General features: G+C 53.6%; 1 protein-coding gene and 1 non-coding gene across 16 annotated transcripts in view; both read right to left on the reverse strand.

Moving 5' to 3' along the window:
* Positions 1-12426, reverse strand: part of CARS1 (cysteinyl-tRNA synthetase 1) — a 56827-nt gene extending 44401 nt beyond the window's left edge. For 4 of the 15 annotated variants that reach the window (XR_012422910.1, XR_012422913.1, XM_005576918.4 and 1 more), the window contains exons 1-2: positions 12351-12426; positions 2859-3107 (exon numbers count right to left, since the gene is read on the reverse strand). Coding sequence is in view for 4 of the 15 variants with exons in the window: in XM_005576918.4 (XP_005576975.3) it covers positions 2859-3107; positions 12351-12375 (274 nt within the window). In the remaining 11 variants the exon portion in view is untranslated. Of the gene's footprint in view, positions 1-2858; positions 3108-7570; positions 7786-9821; positions 9925-12350 lie in introns of all 15 variants that reach the window. The other 11 variants (XR_012422911.1, XR_012422912.1, XM_005576921.4 and 8 more) reach the window with 4 other exon arrangements.
* Positions 3467-3629, reverse strand: LOC123568978 (U1 spliceosomal RNA). The gene has a single exon (XR_006692520.1). It is a non-coding gene; the product is annotated as a U1 spliceosomal RNA (small nuclear RNA).
* Positions 12427-18140: the final 5714 nt, after the last annotated feature.

Here is an 18140-nt window from a genome sequence, read left to right on the forward strand (position 1 = left end):
CAAGCGAGGGGTTCATGGAGAGAAATTCTTCATCAGGAAGTTAAGGGTCCTCCATCCGAGGGGAGAGAGCAACACCAAACCTTCATGTTCGTAAAACCACGGCCTCGTCTGACAGACCCACACCTTCCTCAGTGAAGGGTGTGCCTGACACTCTTTCCCGGGGGCAGGCAGAGGCCGGCAGGCTGCAAGGGCTGAGCCTCCACTGTGGGTGAGAAGTGCCCAACAAGTTCAGCGTCCTGATATCCAGTGGACCTCCATGCTGGAGGCCGGCGATCCAGGGAAGGGATTCCCCTGGAAGGGGTCTGGCTTCACAGGAATAGGGCCCTGGGGGTTACGCAGAGCCTTTCCTTTTTTTTTTCCCCCCCTGAGACAGAGTCTCGCTCTGTCGCCCAGGTTGGAGTGCAACGGCACGATCTCGGCTCACTGCAAGCTCCGCCTCCCAGGTTCACGCCATTCTCCTGCCTCAGCTTCCCGAGCAGCTGGGACTACAGGCCCCCACCACCACGCCTGGCTAATTTTTTGTATTTTTGATAGCAATGGGGTTTCACTGAGTTAGCGAGCATGGTCTCAATCTCCTGACCTCATGCTCCGCCCGCCTAGGCCTCCCAAAGTGCTGGGATTATAGGCGTGAGCCACCGCGCCTGGCCAAGCACAGCCTTTCCATGTCTGAGAAGATCCCTTGGGCTGCTGAGGCCCATGGTCTCAGAGAAAGGACACAGAAGGCACATGGGAGGGGCTGGTGACAGGCGGGCATGCTGAGGGCCGGACACGGGCACATTTGATGCTGCTGGGATGGCCAGCAGAGGTGGAAGGGCGAGCAGGAGGAGGGGCACGTGGCCTACCGTGCCAGGAGGGAAGGTGCATACTTGGGGAGTATGAGCAATGGAAATGGAGGGCGTTCCCACTCAGTGAGGGCAGCGGCTCTGATTCTCACAGCTACATGGAGGGAGATCCACGGCTACCGTCATCCTGGGGACATGAGTGAGGACACTCCACTGGACTCCATGGCGCCTCGGACCCACTAGAGGTCACTGGATGCTCTAGCAGTCCCAGGCTCCAGTTCCCACCTCCCTCTTCAGCCCCTGCTGGTGTACACCAAGCTTGAGTGAGGGTTGCCTGACATAATGTCCATCATTCCTGGCACAAGCAGTCCCTGGCAGCCTCTTGGGCAGCCTGGGTGATGAGGGGATTTGGAACCTGGGGAGGGCATAACAACTCCATTAGTGCTATCCACAGTCCATTCTGTTACACAACAACATGGCTTTGCTTCCTCTCTGTAGGTTAAAAGGTGTTTGCAAAACCCTTCCTTCATCTCATAGTGTGGATGGAGGCTTGTGTCTGTACCGCTCTTTCAACAAGTCCCTATGAGGGAAAACTGGACAAGCCACTGCTGAGCTAGAGGTACGAGGCCCACTCCACCCCCTAATCCCGCCCCCCTCTGCCTGTGTCTTGGAACGGCACATGGCAGGGGGAACAACCTGACACCCGAGCACTTGGAGAGAAGGCACCTCATAGCACAGGTGTCACCTGGGTGACCACACTGGAGGCTCAGGCAGGAATGGCTACATGGGGAAGGAGATGACCTGCACAGCAATGGCCTCCACCCTATGCTGGGGAAGGAGTGTCTGCTGCAGAGTTATCCAGAAAACACGGCCCCTAGGAGATGTGACATCCCCACCTCCACCCTGGTTCAAACAGTGGTCTAGCAGAGGCCTGACCCATGGCAGAGGCGGGGTGGCATGTTCCAAATCCCAGGCCCCAAATGAGTTTAGAGAAGCCCCCAGGAGGCCACCAGGTACAGCCAGGACTACCAGGGCACAAAACCTACCCCCACATGAAGGTGGAGGAGTGCCCACAGCCACAGGAGGAGCTGAGCCACCCAAAGGCATACTTCAGTGATGATGACATGGAGCCCCCTCAGATTTGCCACAGACAGTGACAAAGCCATGCAGGTACCCCAGGAGTATCTCCCTCAGATAACCACAGCCACGTTTCCCAGACACAACCAACAACCACAGGCTGGAGCTATGGGACAGACATCATCTCAAAGAGAAAAAATGACTTATTTCCGATTTTTTAAAAGTTCAATGCCAATTAATACTTTAGGATTCACTGGGCGCGGTGGCTCACAGCTGTAATCCCAGCACTTCAGGAGGCCGAGGCGGGTGGATCTCGAGGTCAGAAGATCCAGATCATCCTGGCTAACATGGGGAAACCCCGTCTCCACTAAAAATACAAAAAAATTAGCTGGGCGTGGTGGCGGGCGCCTGTAGTCCCAGCTACTTGGGAGGCTGAGGCAGGAGAATGGTATGGACCCATGAGGCGGAGGGTGCAGTGAGCCGAGACCACGCCATTGCACTCCAGCCTGGGTGACAGAGCGAGACTCCGCCTCAAAAAAACAAAAACAAAAACAAAAAAACTTTAGGATTCAACGATTTTAAAGCTGGAGGATAGACACGCTGCAATCTTATGGAAAAAATAAAGAGAAAGAACTGAGTCAACCAGAGCCAGGCACAGTCTTAGCTAAAAATCACAAGGCTAGGGCCCGTGGCCTGGGCATGCTACATGGAACCCCAGAGCCGCAGCAGCTCTGCACCCCACCACCTCAGGCAATTCTGCCACAACAGTGATGTGAACATCTTGCTCCTGAATACCCAACTCCACAGGGTATGACTTTATCCCAACCTCCACCCAGCGAGCGCTGGATCTGCCCATCCAGGCCACTTGCTCGAGACACACTTGGGCGAGGCTCCCTCTGAGGTATCCACAGGTGCCAGGTAAGCACCAGGGTGATGGAGAAAGCCCTTGACCTTGCGGGGAGAGGTTCTAATGGCCAGGGAACCCACTCTGTTACTCACTTGCTTGGAGCCTGCAGGGCTGGCCTTTGCCACAGGGGCTACCCAGGAGCGCTTCTATGTGCCTGAACCACCGAGCCACGTGGAAGAGCTGGGGGTCAGCAGGCGGGGTCGAGAGCTGCCTGAACGCGTCCACGTCTGCCTGGGACAGTGAGTACCCCTGGACATAGCTACGCGTGCTGAGGTGCTCGTTCAGGGCTTGTGCCCTGGCTGCCTCGTCACTAATGCTCAGAATGGACCTGTAGTCAGGAGCTGCAAAGACAGAGGGCACACGGCGTCAGGCAGCAGGTAGGCAGCCCAGAGGCCGCCAGGCAGAACTCAGAAAGACAGGGACCAGGGGATGGCGCAGAACCAAGGAAAAAGGTGCTCAAGCCCTTCCCTGGACGCCAAACATCCAGAACAGGCAAAGGGACGGGGCAGCGCGTCCACTGGGGTCGGGGGAGTGACTACCTAACAGGTATGGACGGGTTTCCTCTTGAGTGATGAAATGCTTTGGAACTAGACAGAACTAGGCTGCATGACAACATGGTGCACCAAATACCACGGAATTGTGCACTTTTCATTTTATGTCATAGAAATTAGTTTTTAAGTTTTTAATTTATTTTTTCTATCAGGGAAAGCACAAACACAGTTCCACACTATCACAAATTGTGCAGTTCAGTTTCTGACATTTGTGGAAATCACCGGGGTCAGCCCATCTGGAGTGTAAAGGATAAGCCTCGCCTTGGGAGAGCTGCCTACACCATCGTGGTATCCCTCCTGCCAGGTAAGTATGTTACGTGAACTTTACCTCAATGTTTTAAAACTCACAACAAAAATCTCCCAAACCAAACCAACTTCAAGTCTCTTTGCCGCAGTGGCACCCTCTCCCTCTGGGTGCTGGGGGATGAGGGGTAGGGAGAACCCCACATTGACAATGTGTGCCATTTACACCCCTGTACCAAGAGACAGCTGGACTCTAGCGTGCCTTCTGCAGGTCAAGGCCACAGCCTCAGGAGGACTGAGCCCCCTCAAAGGACCAGCCCAAGAAAGCACAGGGCTGCCAGGATAACGTGGCTGCTCCAGCCAGCCTCACCTGGCCCCTGGCCCCTGGCCCCTGGCTCCAGGCCCCAGCCTCCTTCCTTAGAGCCTTCAAAGTAGTAAGCATGCACCTCCACCACTCAGGTGTGTCACTCAAGGACCCAAGAGCCGCTGTTCCGCATGTCACCATTGGGAGGATCAGCAGAACCCTAACTTTTACCACTGCCAGCTGTAGACAAAGCTACCTTGGCACATGCACGCTGACCAGCCCCATGGCATTGTGCACTTGAGCCCCTGCTCACCCTCCTTCTCCTCCTTCATTCTCCCTCTATTTTTTATTTTTATTTATTTATTTTTATTTTTTAGAGACTGGGTCTGACTCTACTGCCCAGGCTGGAGTGCAGTGGTGCAATCAAGGCTCATCACATCCTCAAAATGCTGGGCTCAAGTGACCTTCCAGCCTAAGCCTCCCGAGTAGCTGGGACTACAGGCACATGCCACCAGGCCCAGCTAATTATTCTCCCTTTAAATTCAAAAGTCACCTCTGCTGAGTCAGCAGGGAACGTAGCTCCTTCCCTTACTGCCAGGAATTAGGGAATAAAATCTGTCTCACCATTCTAAGGAATATCTGCCTGCAATTACCTCCGACATGAGAGTTGGGGACCAGGTGCTGTGTCCACAGCCTGCCTCCCTAAAGTGGGGGCAGAGCAGGCAGATGGTACCAGGTTTCCGGCCAGGGGAGGGAGTCTGGTCCCTGAGCCCATGAGCACAAGTGCATCCAAACCTTGAACCAGAGACTGTGCTTGCTGAGAGGACTGCGGGAAAAGGCCCAGTGCTTGCTCCTTCCACGCAGACACCCTCCCACCCGAGTTCACTCAGGGTGGGAAAGCACATGTCTGGCCACCCCTTCCTGGGCACAAGCTGCCCGACATCACCGCCATGGGGGTGGATGACCTGCACGTCACAGTCCCCCTCTCTGCCCTCTCCCATTTCCTTTTGTCCCCCATCTCTGTGTTTACTCCCTGGCACAGAGCCAGTCACCCCAACCAGACCCACGCAGCTTCTGAAAACGGAGAGCAGAGTGTGTTGTGGGGGTAACTGCACACAAATGCCTTTCCTGCTTTGCCTAGGGTGGGGAAAACCCTTAGTGTCAGGCCAATAACTGGCATTTCCCACAACGCTGTGGTGTCAGCAAAGATGAGTCAGAACGGAGTGCATAGCTGCAGCAGCAAGAATGCCCCCCTGGGTCGAGTTCTTCACCCGCCAGGGAGCCCACGGAGCCACGTGATGCCCCAGGGCCCGGCCTCCGTGGCCGCCGGAGAGGATATCCTGAAGCCACCTGCAGTAAAGGGGTGGGCACTGTGTGAGAAAGCCTTCCTGAAGTCTCAACATGGATGCAGGGCTTAAAATGACTTCCTGGGATGACTCTCGCTGGTGGGATGATGAGTGCAGTGTCCCTCTAACTTGCCCTGCTTCCCTCCCCCTGCACGGAGCCACCGTCCCATCTGACCCCAATAAGATGGCCACCCACTCCAAGCAGCCAGAGGCACCCAGAAGCAAAGCTCTGGGCACGCTCTCTAGCCAAAGCTGGAATCACACCCCTTTATGAGTTATCCTTATGAGCACTGATAGCCAACCCATGGGAGGATCCAGGGCCACTAACTCAAGAGGCTTTGGACTTGAGAGCCAGCCTTTGTCACCTGGATTCCTGTAAGCCAGACACCGCCACCTGGAGAGCATGGCTCTCCCCTCACAGCCACAGGGCTCCTGCAGCTTTGCTGAAAAGAGAAAGTTCACATTACTGTCCCCTAACACCCACCTCGCCAGCAACACAAGCCTGTCCTCATGCTGGCCATGGACCCCCACCTGGCTCTCCATACCCTGGTCACAGGGCCCTTCCACCTGCTGCTCCTTTTTTAGGGGGAATGCTCCCCAGACACCAGTAGGCCCCTTAATCCTTCACAGCTCTGCTGGGTGCTGGCTTCCCCACCAGGTCTTCAAGGACTCCTGGTCCATATGGTGCCCGCCTCTAGACCCCGAGTCTGGCTGCTGTTTCTCTCCGCAGCACCCCCGTCTAACATATGCACGCATTTCTTTCCTTCACCATCTGCCCCACTGCTCCATCTACCTTAGTCACTGCTCGATCTTCAGCATCTACAACTGAGCGTGTGACATTCCAGATACCAGCGAAAGTTGCTGAGGGAACAGATGAGTGGACAGCAGAATGGCACCACAGAGTGCCTGCCACCGGTGGTGGGCTGGCGTTCCCCTATGGCACTGGGCCTCACGCACCCTTCTCAGAAGGACACTTGCACAAGGACCAGTGCTGGGAACCGGCCACAGCCTCTGCTGCTTTGAGCCCCCAAGGGCTTGCTTAGCAGGAGCCCTGCTGCCCGAAGACACCAGAGACACAAGAACAAGTCACTTTTCACTTCAGCTCTTCCAACAGTCCAAGGAAAGAGAAACACAGGGGCGGACTCCGGCCCTGCTGAAGATGCCAGGGGGGTGCTGGGAGCCCTTGAGGGCCTGTGAGCTCACCTGCCCCATCCCCACAGTTACAGGCCCGGTGTCAGCACTGGCACTGCCGGGGCTTCCCTCTGAGAAAGGAAGGAGGCTGCTCACACGGAAATGCGCTCTCCTCCCAGCTGGAGATGAGATCAGGGAGGACGGAGGCGGAGGCAGACCCACCATGGCAGCTCCAAGCACCCCAAAGCGAGGTCCTGGAAAACTAACTCTAAATAAATATCAGACTCCTACAAACTCTTTTGCAGAGCAACTTCCAACCGGGAGACTTCTAGTTTAGCTGGACATTTCCCTCCAACAGCTCTGCAGCCGCCAGCAGCGGTCCCATTTCATGATAAAGAAAATGAAGTTCACTAAAGATTAGAGAACCTGCCAGAGGGATGGACAGAGCCGGAAGGTGACCCTCACAGGTCAGGCCACAGTTCGAAAGCTGTTCCCCGATGCTGACCCCCCCCACTCCTCTCCTGTCCCCTCGCTGAGCCTTGGTCTTCTGCAACTGCTCATGCCTGGGTTGGGCTAGACAACAGCAGCACCCTGAGAAACAGTGACACAGCGTCGGCTTCCAGCTCCGACAGCGAGCTGACAGGCATGCGCCTCTCACACTCAGAATCGATTCTGATGAACAGACCACCAGCAACGGCCTGAACACTGACAGTGATGGTGGTTGATGAGAGGGGGTTACAGGTGATTTTAATTCCCCCTTTTTCCTCATTGCTCACATTTTCTGCGGTAAGCATCTGCTATTTTTAAAATGAGAAAAACATAATATGTCCTAACGGTTGCAGTGGCTTTTGAGTGCTGAGGAAGCAGTCTGGGAACTGAAGCTGCTGCAGATCCGCTCTCTGGAGACCCGAGGGGCGGCCCTGACGCCCTCCAGGGCTGAGTGCCTACACTCACACCCACAGCAGCATTTCCTCATGGTAAAACACACTCAGAACGTCCGCCTTGTAAAGCTGCAGGCCATTAAGTCAAATTACACTTGTAAAATGTTTAAAAGCTGCCTGGCACAGAGTCAGGGGCCCCATTTGCCATCATTATTATCATAATCGCTCTGGTATTATTAGAGTTATGGTAATAGCCGCATGCTACACATAGAGAATTTCCTGGAGTTTTCCTGGGGATCATGCACTCATTTTTATTTAATTAATTTTATTATTTTAAAAGTTTATTACCAAATCTGCCTTGATCTTGGACCACATCATTCTTAAATGTACCGTCTAGAGCAGCCTAGACTACTCATCAAAAGGGAACCAAGTCCACGCTTGAGAAGGATCCTCTCAGAGCAGAAAGGTGCTGGTGCCCAGGGAAGCAGAGGAGAACAACAGGCTTCCACGAGATGGACGCAGTCAGTCATTTGGGTAATTGTGGTAGCTGCATTTAAGTGTGTCTCGAGGAAACAAATAAAAATAGATTAGCTATCAAGTGGTCATGGGTTTGAGCCAGGCTGTGGTCTATCAGTCTGATGCTGAGATCAGATGAGAACACTTCTGAGCAGATGGAAAACCTCCCAGGGACCTGTTCCTCGACACTGGCCCTCACTGTAGAGCCTGCACACTCCGTGCTGAAACTCCTGCTCTGCCCCCATGGGAAGGAATGTCCACTACCGGGTGACCTTGCAGTTCAGTTCATCAACACATTGAAGGACATGGCAATGTCCCAAAGGTGGAGGGCGGTTATCACTGGCTACAAAGGTGGAGTCTCTACAGAACATTTATTGAAATAAAGTGCAAGTACCAAGCAATCACTCAGCACAGATACCAAAACAAATCTACACCAAATGAACCACATCCCAGACACGTCGAACAACCGTGCCAGTGCGACCTCTCCCTCTCTCTGGCTCTTTCCTATCAGCATTTATTTATTTATTTTATTTTATTTTATTTTTGAGACGGAGTCTTGCTCTTGCCACCCAGGCTGGAGTGCAGTGGCATGATCTCGGCTGACCACAACCTCTGTCTCCCGGGTTCAAGCGATTCTCCTGCCTCAGCCTCCCCAGTAGCTGGGATTACAGGCGCCTGCCACCACACCTAGCTAATTTTTGTATCTTTAGTAGAGACGGGGTTTCACCATATTAGCTAGGCTGGTCTCGAACTCCTGACCTCAGGTGATCCACCCACCTTGGCCTCCCAAAGTGCTGGGATTGCAGGTGTGAGCCACCGCGCCTGGCCTCCTATCGGCATTTAAACCTCTCCCGGCTGCCCTGTTTCTCTTCCTGCCTTCCCTTGAGGTTCTCCCAGCTCCACTCCAGGCATAGTCCTGGTCTGCCATCAGTAGCAGAATCTGGGGGCTCCATAGAAGTCACCTTCTTGCACCCACCAGAGACCTGCCAAATCAGAATCTCTGGGGTGGGCCCAGCAAGTAAGGTTTAAACTACCTTCCCTATGGGTGGGCAGCTCGCTAAAACGCAGACCCTTTTACAGCAGGTCTGAGCTCCTAAGAAGTGCCTCGGTTTGGTGGGGTCTGCACCCCACACTCACCCTGACCCTTTGCCCTCTGAATCTGCTACTTCTACGGTCCCACCAGGGTCCTCATCTTGTGGGTGTCCAGGCAACACCTCACCCTGCAGGTTACGCCCTTTCTACAAATGTTTCCCTGATCCCACCCCGCCCCCCACCCTCTACAGTGGCTCCTCTTGGGTCCTTCCCAGTGACCCACTCCCTACCCAAGAAGTGCTCAGAGGCCGGGCGCGGTGGCTCAAGCCTGTAATCCCAGCACTTTGGGAGGCCGAGACGGGCGGATCACGAGGTCAGGAGATCGAGACCATCCTGGCTGACACGGTGAAACCCCGTCTCTACTAAAAAATACAAAAAACTAGCCGGGCGAGGTGGCGGGCGCCTGTAATCCCAGCTACTCGGGAGGCTGAGGCAGGAGAATGGCGTAAACCCGGGAGGCGGAGCTTGCAGTGAGCTGAGATCCGGCCACTGCACTCTAGCCTGGGCGGCAGAGCGAGACTCTGTCTCAAAAAAAAAAAAAAAAAAAAAAAAAAGAAGTGCTCAGAAAGAGGACTGGAAAAAGCCCCAGACATGAATCGTGGGGAGGAGAGAGGCGCATGCACCCCTGCTCTCACCAACTAGGAGCCAACACCATCCACTCCCAGAGACCAGAGCCTCCTCTCACAGGTGAGGGCTCACTCACCCGCCCTGCCTCCATCTCTCCTGATCACCAGCCCCAGAGGTCCAGCTGTCACTCGTTCACAAAGCTGGCCCCCAGGCATCCTCTCTCACCCCCAAGAATGGCACCTCCATCTTCCTCCTTACTGGCAGGGAGGTTATTCATTATTAGGGAAATCCAACATCCCTCACAGTGAGCCTGTGGGGCGATCAGACAGCCATATTGCCACCCAGAGCACCCACACTGGAAATGGCTTGATCTCTATCCCAAGGGTACTGCCTAAGACTCTTCGAATATCTGGAAATATGGTACCTGAGTTCATAGAGGAGCAAACATTTCACGTGGCTCTGGGGAACACATCGAAGGGCATCAGCTTCATTCTCATCTGCCTTAACTCGGTTGAGTTACTCTGAGTCTGAAGAGAATCATCAAAGGCAGCACAGCACAGTAGTTAAAGTCCCTATTGAGTCAGGCTGCCCAGGTTGGGAGCCTGGCTGTGCCTCTGGCTAGTCATGATGGTGGACAGATTGCTTGACTTCTCTGAACCTCAGGGTTCTCATCTGTACAAGATGCCGGCAGGATCTTCCTCAAAGGGGTTCCTCCAAGGGTGGCAGGAGATAACAGAGGTAAAGCATTTAGAGCAATGCCTGGCACAGACTCATGCTGAAAAAATGCTGGCTGTGTTATTATGAAGACCCTTGAATTAAACTGTATAAAAATTAAACTATAAGTCTGACCTAATGAGCAGTCACCCAAGTGGTATCCCAAGTCTGTATGGAAAGGCCCTGAGGTAGGCTTCGTCTACCCCAGAAATCTCAGAAATGAAACTCATCCTTCTGAAATAATCGGGCCCTTGGACGGGCACCAAGCCTATGCACCTTCAAGACTACAAAGGAGAAGCTGTACACCCAATGAGATCATGAAGAAGAAACAGACGTTCTGAGTCAACTTAGGGAAGATGGTACAAAAATGAGGGCCTCTTTGAAAAATCTAGGAAGATGATCACTGAAAGCATTTACGATTGGATTTTATTTCCTGTTCTCATCTTTGAGAGTGTGTGTGTGATGGGAGGAGCTGATAGTAAAGGGCAGGTGGGCCATGCCCTGGGGCAGAAGAACACCGGCTGGAGATGTTGTGAGCAGGCTGAGGACTGGGCAATCTGCCTGCTGCCCTGAGAGCCAGGAGTGGGCAATCCCAAGCTACCTGGCAAGCTCCAAAAAGAAGGCAATTCTTACAAGGCTCTGAAAACCTAAAATTCTGAAGCTATTTTTAAAAACAAGATATAAAACACTACTAATATGTCATTTATGTTCACAAATGAACAAAAACACATTTTTACTTTGAAAACAAAAAAGCTCTAGTTTTCAGCATGGACACAGCACTTACTGAGTGCCAGGCACTGTTCTAAGTCCTTCCCATCTATTAACTCATCTACGCTCCATGCTCCAAGGTAGGAGCCATTACCCATGGTTTGCTGTGAGGGGGGCGCAGAGCTGGGACCCTGGCCCTGTCAACGTGGTTCCAGAGTTGGTGCTGTTAACCATGATGCTGTTTTACAGGAATCTGGGTGATTTCTGAGGACTGCCCGGCTGTGGGACGGGTGGAGATGGTGCTGGAATCCAGGCACACAGGTAGGGTGGTAGGTGGCGTGCCTGGAAGGTGACTACCTCCTGCCACTAGGCACAAGAGTGTAGCCCTGTCATCTGGGTGTCCCCACGCTGCCAGATTACCCAGGTTGTCAGAACTACCTATCTATAACCCAATAAACCCTCAGGGGCAAAGGGCACCACCGGATGCCAAGGAAATCCTGGTGCAATCTAAACTGACGATGGGGCCTGGAGGTGTCTTAAAAGAGCTTGCATCTAATTTTTGCAGCCAAGAGAATTAAAAACTAGACACTGAGAATGTTTCCTTTGGAAAGCCTGCTCCAGATTGTTAGGAATCTGGGCTTTCTGATTCAGTCTCTTGCCTTTCCAGCACCTAAAATTTTGCTGGAGGGACAGTGAGAGAAGACCCACTGGTCTCTCGAGGTCTACCCGCTGGTGACATGAGTGACTGGGGGAGCTGACACAGCTGTGTCCCTGGGGAACCTCCCAGGTTGGCAATAAAGTGGGTCAGTAATGCTCTCACAATCAGCTTGCAGTGGACTGCCTGCGGAACTGGAGATGAAAGCCTTCGTAAAGCCCCAAGCCCTTTTACTGTGTGTACGCGTACCCCTGGCGTCCTCTGCCCCATTTCCCTAAGTACCAACCTCAGGTGCCCTCCGCCCACCTCCCGGAAGCTGCCAGGTCTGGGCAGAAAACCAAAACAACCCTTGGGCCTTTGTCTCCCCCCCAAAGTTCAGCTGGGGCAAGAGGGGGCGAGGGCCCGCCCAGGCACCGGCTGGGGAGAGGCTGTTTGATGCAGGGCCACCTCCCGGGGTGAGGATGCAAGGGGACCTCTGCAGGAACCAAGTGAGGAAACTGAGGCTGGGTGGTTTGGGCAGCTCCCCGGCCGGGCTCGGGTCACCGCGGGTCTGTGCTCCAGCCACGGGTCGGGCAGACCCTCACGCAGAGGTCCCAGTGGCCGTCCCTCGGAGCCGGGCACCCGTTGTCATTCGGATCCTAGGACGTGCCACCCCTCGAACCTCAGGACCCGCCGCCCCTTGGACCCGACGACTTGCTGTGTCCCTCAGACCCCGGGCACTGCCGCCCCTCAGACCCAAGGACGTGCCGTCCCTAAGACCCCGGGCACTGACGCCCCTCAGACCCCAGGCACCCAGGCCCCTCAGACATAAGGACTCGCCGCCCTTCGAGCCGAGCACCCCAGCCGCCCTCAGCCCGGCCCGGCCGCGCCGCTCACCCTGCTGCCCGGAGGAACCTGCCATGGCTGGGAATCCCGGACCCACAGCTGCGGCTACAGACACTTCCCAGAATCTGATGCAATCACCGCCCCGGAAGTCCCGCCCCGCGCCGGGCCCGTCTTCCGGGACACGCCCGGTCGCTAGGCAACCACCAGCGGCTCAGGATGTCGCTGGCCCGGAGCATGCTGGGAGCTGTAGTTCAACCCCCGGCGACCCGCTCTCTGGAGCATCGCGCGGCAAAGCGTTCGGTGTCCGTGCTGGGAGTAGTCAGCCCAGCCGCGGGGAGACAGGCACTAAAGACTGAGTGTCCTGTAATAGGTGTTTAAGTCACCATTGCACTAAGCGCCGTGAGGACCAGGCCCAGCCTGGAGGTCAGAGGCGGCCTCGGGGCTGGGTGTGAGACGGGATGGTTCCCAGGAGGCCGACCTGGAGCAGGGCCTGGGGATGGACGGGAAGCGCGCTCCAGGCCTAGGGACCGTCCTGCCAGTGACCCTGCGGAAAGCAAGCCATTATGAAGTGTTCCGTGAACAGGCTTCTCCATCTCCTTCTCAGACCCCATTCTGGAGCCATCTCCAACCCCGTTAGGGCTCCTCAGTGTGCATGATGTCATCTCCCAAGGATATCCCTCCCAAGGTTCGTGCACCCACCCAAAATGAGAGGAAATGCTATTTGAGAAACAGAATTTTAGTATGTCAATAAAAATTATTAGCCAGGAGTAGTGGCTCATGCCTGTAATCCCAGCACCTTGGAAGGCCAAAGCAGGAGGATCATTGAGTCCAGGATTTTGAAGCTGCAGTGAGCTATGATTGCCACTGCATTCCAGCCTAGGCGACAGAGTGAGACCCTTTCTCGAAAAATAAAAAAATCAAAAATCTTCTAGTTACTTTTTGGAACCTCATGTCTAATTTCATAATAAATTCTGAGGCCGGGCGCTGTGGCTCACACCTGTAATCCCAGCACTTTGGGAGGCCAAGGCGGGCGGATCACAAGGTCAAGAGATCGAGACCATCCTGGCCAACATGGTGAAACCCCGTCTCTACTAAAAATGCAAAAATTAGCTGGGCGCGGTGGCGCTTGCCTGTAATCCCAGCTACTCAGGAGGCTGAGGCAGGAGAGTCGCTTGAACCCGGGAGGCGGAGGTTGCAGTGAGCCCAGACTGCGCCATTGCACTCCAGCCTGGCAACAGAGCGAGACTCTGTCTCAAAAAAATAAAAAAATAAAAAATAAATAAATAATAAATTAATTCTAAATTCTATTGGTGGCAAAAAACAAACAAACAAACAAACAAAAAACGAGGGAAGAGTTCGTTTACATTTCTGCGAAGCCCCTGTAGCATGTGCCGTAACTGTTGCCCAGGATGTGGGAGGCTCTGTGAGATCCCAACTGATCCCAAAGAAGGGGCCAGGTCCAGGACTTAGGGGATGAAGGTCTGGCCAGGTCCTACCATGACTCTCATGGTGCCTGTTGCTCACTCATCACTCTAGGACCATGAATCACCCAAGCCCGGCTCGGCCACACGCCTTCCTTGGAGAAGGAACCAGAGGCGCCCAGGAGAGTCAGAAGCCTCTTGGAGGTAAACAGTCGGCTAAGGTTTGCCCCGCCCTTCCTTTCTCGCACTGAGAAGGCCTCCTGACATCAGGTCAGGCAAACCAGAGTTTGGCTGTGAGACCTGGGGTGAGTTTAACTTCTCTGAGCTTCCAGATGTCTTGTTTTTAAATCTGCAAAGGGGGGACGGGTGCGGTGGCTCATGCCTGTAATCCCAACACTTTGGGAGACCGAGGCAGCCAGATCATTTGAGGTCAGGAGTGCGAAACCAGCCTGGCCAACATAGTGAAACCCCATCTCTACTGGAAAAAAAAAAAAAAAGGTCTGCAGAGCAGAACTGGAAAATGATCACCTGCTCAGGTGGCCAAGCTGTGTCTAAGAGTGCTGCAGTGTCCAGCAGCAGTGGGTCCCGCCTCCTCGGTCCTGCTGCGTCCCAGCCCTACCACCAGGGCGAGGACACTCTCTGAACCTCAGCATCCCTCTGGTGTTGTAGTTCGTTGGGGCAGCACATTGGGTCACAGGTTCTTATGGGTTGAATTGTGTCTCTCTCAAAAGATGTGGAAGTCCTATAACCACCAGGACCTGTGGATGTGACCTTATATGGAAATAGGGTCTTTGCAGATGATAAAGTCGTAAGATGAGGTCATTAGGGTGGACCTTAATCCAGCATAACTGATACCCTTGTAAAAAGGGAAAATTGGCCGGGCGCGGTGGCTCATGCTTGTAATCCCAGCACTTTGGGAGGCCGAGGTGGGCGGATCACGAGGTCAGGAGATCGAGACCATCCTGGCTAACACGATGAAACCCCGTCTCTACTGAAAACACAAAAAAATTAGCCAGGCGTGGTGGCGGGCGCCTGTAGTCCCAGCTTCTCAGGAGGCTGAGGCAGGAGAATGGCGTGAACCCGGGAGGTGGCGGAGCTTGCAGTGAGCCGAGATCGCGCCACTGCACTCCAGCCTGGGCGACAGACCGAGACTCTCTCTAAAAAAGAAAAAAAAAAAACGGAAAATTTCAGCTGGGCATGGTGGCTCACGCCTGTAATCCCAGCACTCTGGGAGGCTGAAGAGGGAGGATGGCTTGAGCCCCGGAGTTTCAAGTTGCAGTGAGCTATGATTGTGCCACTGCACTCCAGCCTGGGTGCAGAGTGAGACCCTGTCTCTAAAATAAATAAATAAATAAATAAATAAATAAATAAATAAATACACATATATAAATTAATTAAAAAAAATTTTTTTGAGGTGGAGTTTCACTCGTGTTGCCCAGGCTAGAGTGCAGTGGCACAATCTTGGCTCACCGCCTCCCGGGTTCAAGAGATTCTCCCGCCTCAGCCTCCCGAATAGCTGGGATTACAGGCATGTGCCACCACACCCAGCTAATTTTGTGTTTTTAGTAGAGACGGGTTTCTCCATGTTGGTCAGGCTGGTCTCGAACTCCCAACCTCAGGTGATCTGCCCGCCTCGGCCTCCCAAAGTGCTGGGATTATAAGCGTGAGCCACTGTGCCTGGCCAATTAATTAAAAATTTTAAGTGGAGGAAATTTGGACACTGACAAGCAGGGAGGGTGCCATGTTAAGATAAAGGCAGAAATCAGGGCGATGCTTCTACAAGCCAAAGGGCACCAAGCATTGTCAGCAACTCACCAGAAGTCAGGGGAGAACCTGGGACAGATTCTCCGTCACAGCCCCAGAAGGAGCCCACCCTGCTGATGCCCTGACCTGAGACTTCCAGCCTGCAGAACTGTGAGACAATAAATCCTTATTGAGGCCGGGCGCGGTGGCTCAAGCCTGTAATCCCAGCACTTTGGGAGGCCGAGACGGGCGGATCACGAGGTCAGGAGATCGAGAGACGATCCCGGCTAACACGGTGAAACCCCGTCTCTACTAAAAAATACAAAAAAATAGCCGGGCGAGGTGGCGGGCGCCTGTAGTCCCAGCTACTCGGGAGGCTGAGGCAGGAGAATGGCGTAAACCCAGGAGGCGGAGCTTGCAGTGAGCTGAGATCCGGCCACTGCACTCCAGCCTGGGTGACAGAGCAAGACTCCGTCTCAAAAAAAAAAAAAATCCTTATTGAAGCCCCCAAGCGTGGCAGCCCCAGCAAACTAATAATGAGGATTTCACAAGAGCACGTAGGGTAAGGACGTAACACAGAACCCTGCCTACTAAATATTCCACAAGTGCAGACCCATCCTGAAGCTTCATTGGCCTGTTCTGAATGGCTGAGGGGCTGATGCCTTGGTCTGGCCCTGGGCCACAGGCAGTGGGTGAGTGAACAGCACCTTCCCTGGGCAGCTGGGCTTTTCTCGGCCACCAGTGGCCACCATGCAGGGCTCTCCCTTGAGTGTCCTAAGGGCCAAGGCCAAGTTCTTCTCCAAGAACACTGCTCTTTCCATGCCAGAGGATGGATGGTCCCCCTCAGTGTCCATGGGCAGGAGGATGTCGCTGGGCCCACCGCTTTGAGGTGACTAAAGCAGAGTCATTTCTTTGCTGGCACAGCCAGCAGCTCAGGTCCTACCCAAACCACTTTTAGGGAAAGAAATGCCGCATGGCCTGCAAGCCGGGGCAGCACAGGGTTAGAGATGAACACACATGGGTGAGCTCCCAGCTCTGCTACCAACTCCTGGGGGGTCCCAAGACAAGCCTGTTGTGGGTTGAGCTGTGTTCCCCCCAAAATGATTATGCCCATGTTCTAGCCCCTGGTACCTGTGACTGTGACTTGCTTTTTACTTATTTTTATTTATTTATTTATTTATTTATTTATTTATGGAAGCAGGATCTCACTCTGTCACCCTGGCTGGAGTGCAGTGGTGCAGTCACAGCTCCTGCCTCAGCCTCCTGGGCTCAGGTGATCTTCCCACCTCAGCCTCCTGAGTAGCTGGGACTGCAGATGTGCACCACCATACCTGGCTAATTTTTTATATTTTTGTAGAGGTGGGGTTTCATTATGTTGCTCAGGCTGGTCTTGAACTCCAGGGCTCAAGCGATCCTCCCACCTTGCCCTCCCAAAGTGAGAGGACTGCAGGCATGAGCCCCTGTACCTGGCTGGCTTTATTTGAAACAGGGGTCCTTGCAGATATAATCAAGTTAAAATGAGGTCATCTGGATTAGAATGAGCCCTAAGCCAATGCCTGGTGTCTTTATGGGAAGAGAGATTCAGAGATACAGAGATAGATGTGAAGGGGGAAGCAGTTGGAGTGATGGAGCCACGAAGTGGCCACCAGAAGCCAGGAAGTGGCCACCAGAAACCAGAAGTGGCCACCAGAAGCCAGGATGGAGCCACGAAGTGGCCACCAGAAACCAGAAGCCAGTGATGGAGCCACGAAGTGGCCACCGGAAGCCAGGAGAGAGGCAAGGAAGGACCTCCTGGAGAGGCCCTGAAGGAACCCACCCGCGGACGCCTTGATTTGGAACTTCTGGCCTCTATAGCTGTGAAATAATCAATCCCTGTTGTTTCTGTTTTTGTTTTTACTGTTTAATTGTTGTGGGTATGTGGTAGGCAGGCACGTAAATCCCTATTGGTTTTTTGCTTTTTTTTTTTTTTTTTTTTTTTGAGACGGAGTCTTGCTCTGTCACCCAGGCTGGAGTGCAGTGGCCGGATCTCAGCTCACTGCAAGCTCCGTCTCCCGGGTTCTCGCCATTCTCCTGCCTCAGCCTCCCGAGTAGCTGGGACTACAGGCGCCCGCCACCTCGCCCGACTAGTTTTTTGTATTTTTTAGTAGAGACAGGGTTTCACCGTGTTAGCCAGGATGGTCTCGATCTCCTGACCTCGTGATCCGCCCGTCTCGGCCTCCCAAAGTGCTGGGATTACAGGCTTGAGCCACTGCACCCGGCCTATATTTAATGTTTAATTGTTGTGGGTGCTTGGTGGTTGTGTAAATCCCGATTGTTTCTGTTTTTAGTTTTAATATTTAATTGTTGTGGGAATGTACATGGTTGATGTGTGAATTCCTATTGTTCCTGATTTTAATGTTTAATTGTTGTGAGTGCATGGTGGGTGTGTAAATCCTGATGGTTTGAACACCCCAGTTTGTTGTCATTTATTACTGCAGCTCTGGGACGTTTGGATGAAGCCCTTTTCCTCCCTGTGCCTCAGTTTCCACTCAGTGGTCTAAACAACCAGAATTTCAGTCTTCCAGCACAGACACCTGGGGCTACAATAAGGTGAATGCAAACACCATGACACAGGCTAAAACTGGGGGTGCAGGCGGGAAGGCCTGGGGCTGCCCCACACCCACTCCTGGAACTTTTG

Source organism: Macaca fascicularis, chromosome 14 (genome assembly GCF_037993035.2).
Source record: "Macaca fascicularis isolate 582-1 chromosome 14, T2T-MFA8v1.1".
Lineage (NCBI taxonomy): Eukaryota > Metazoa > Chordata > Mammalia > Primates > Cercopithecidae > Macaca > Macaca fascicularis.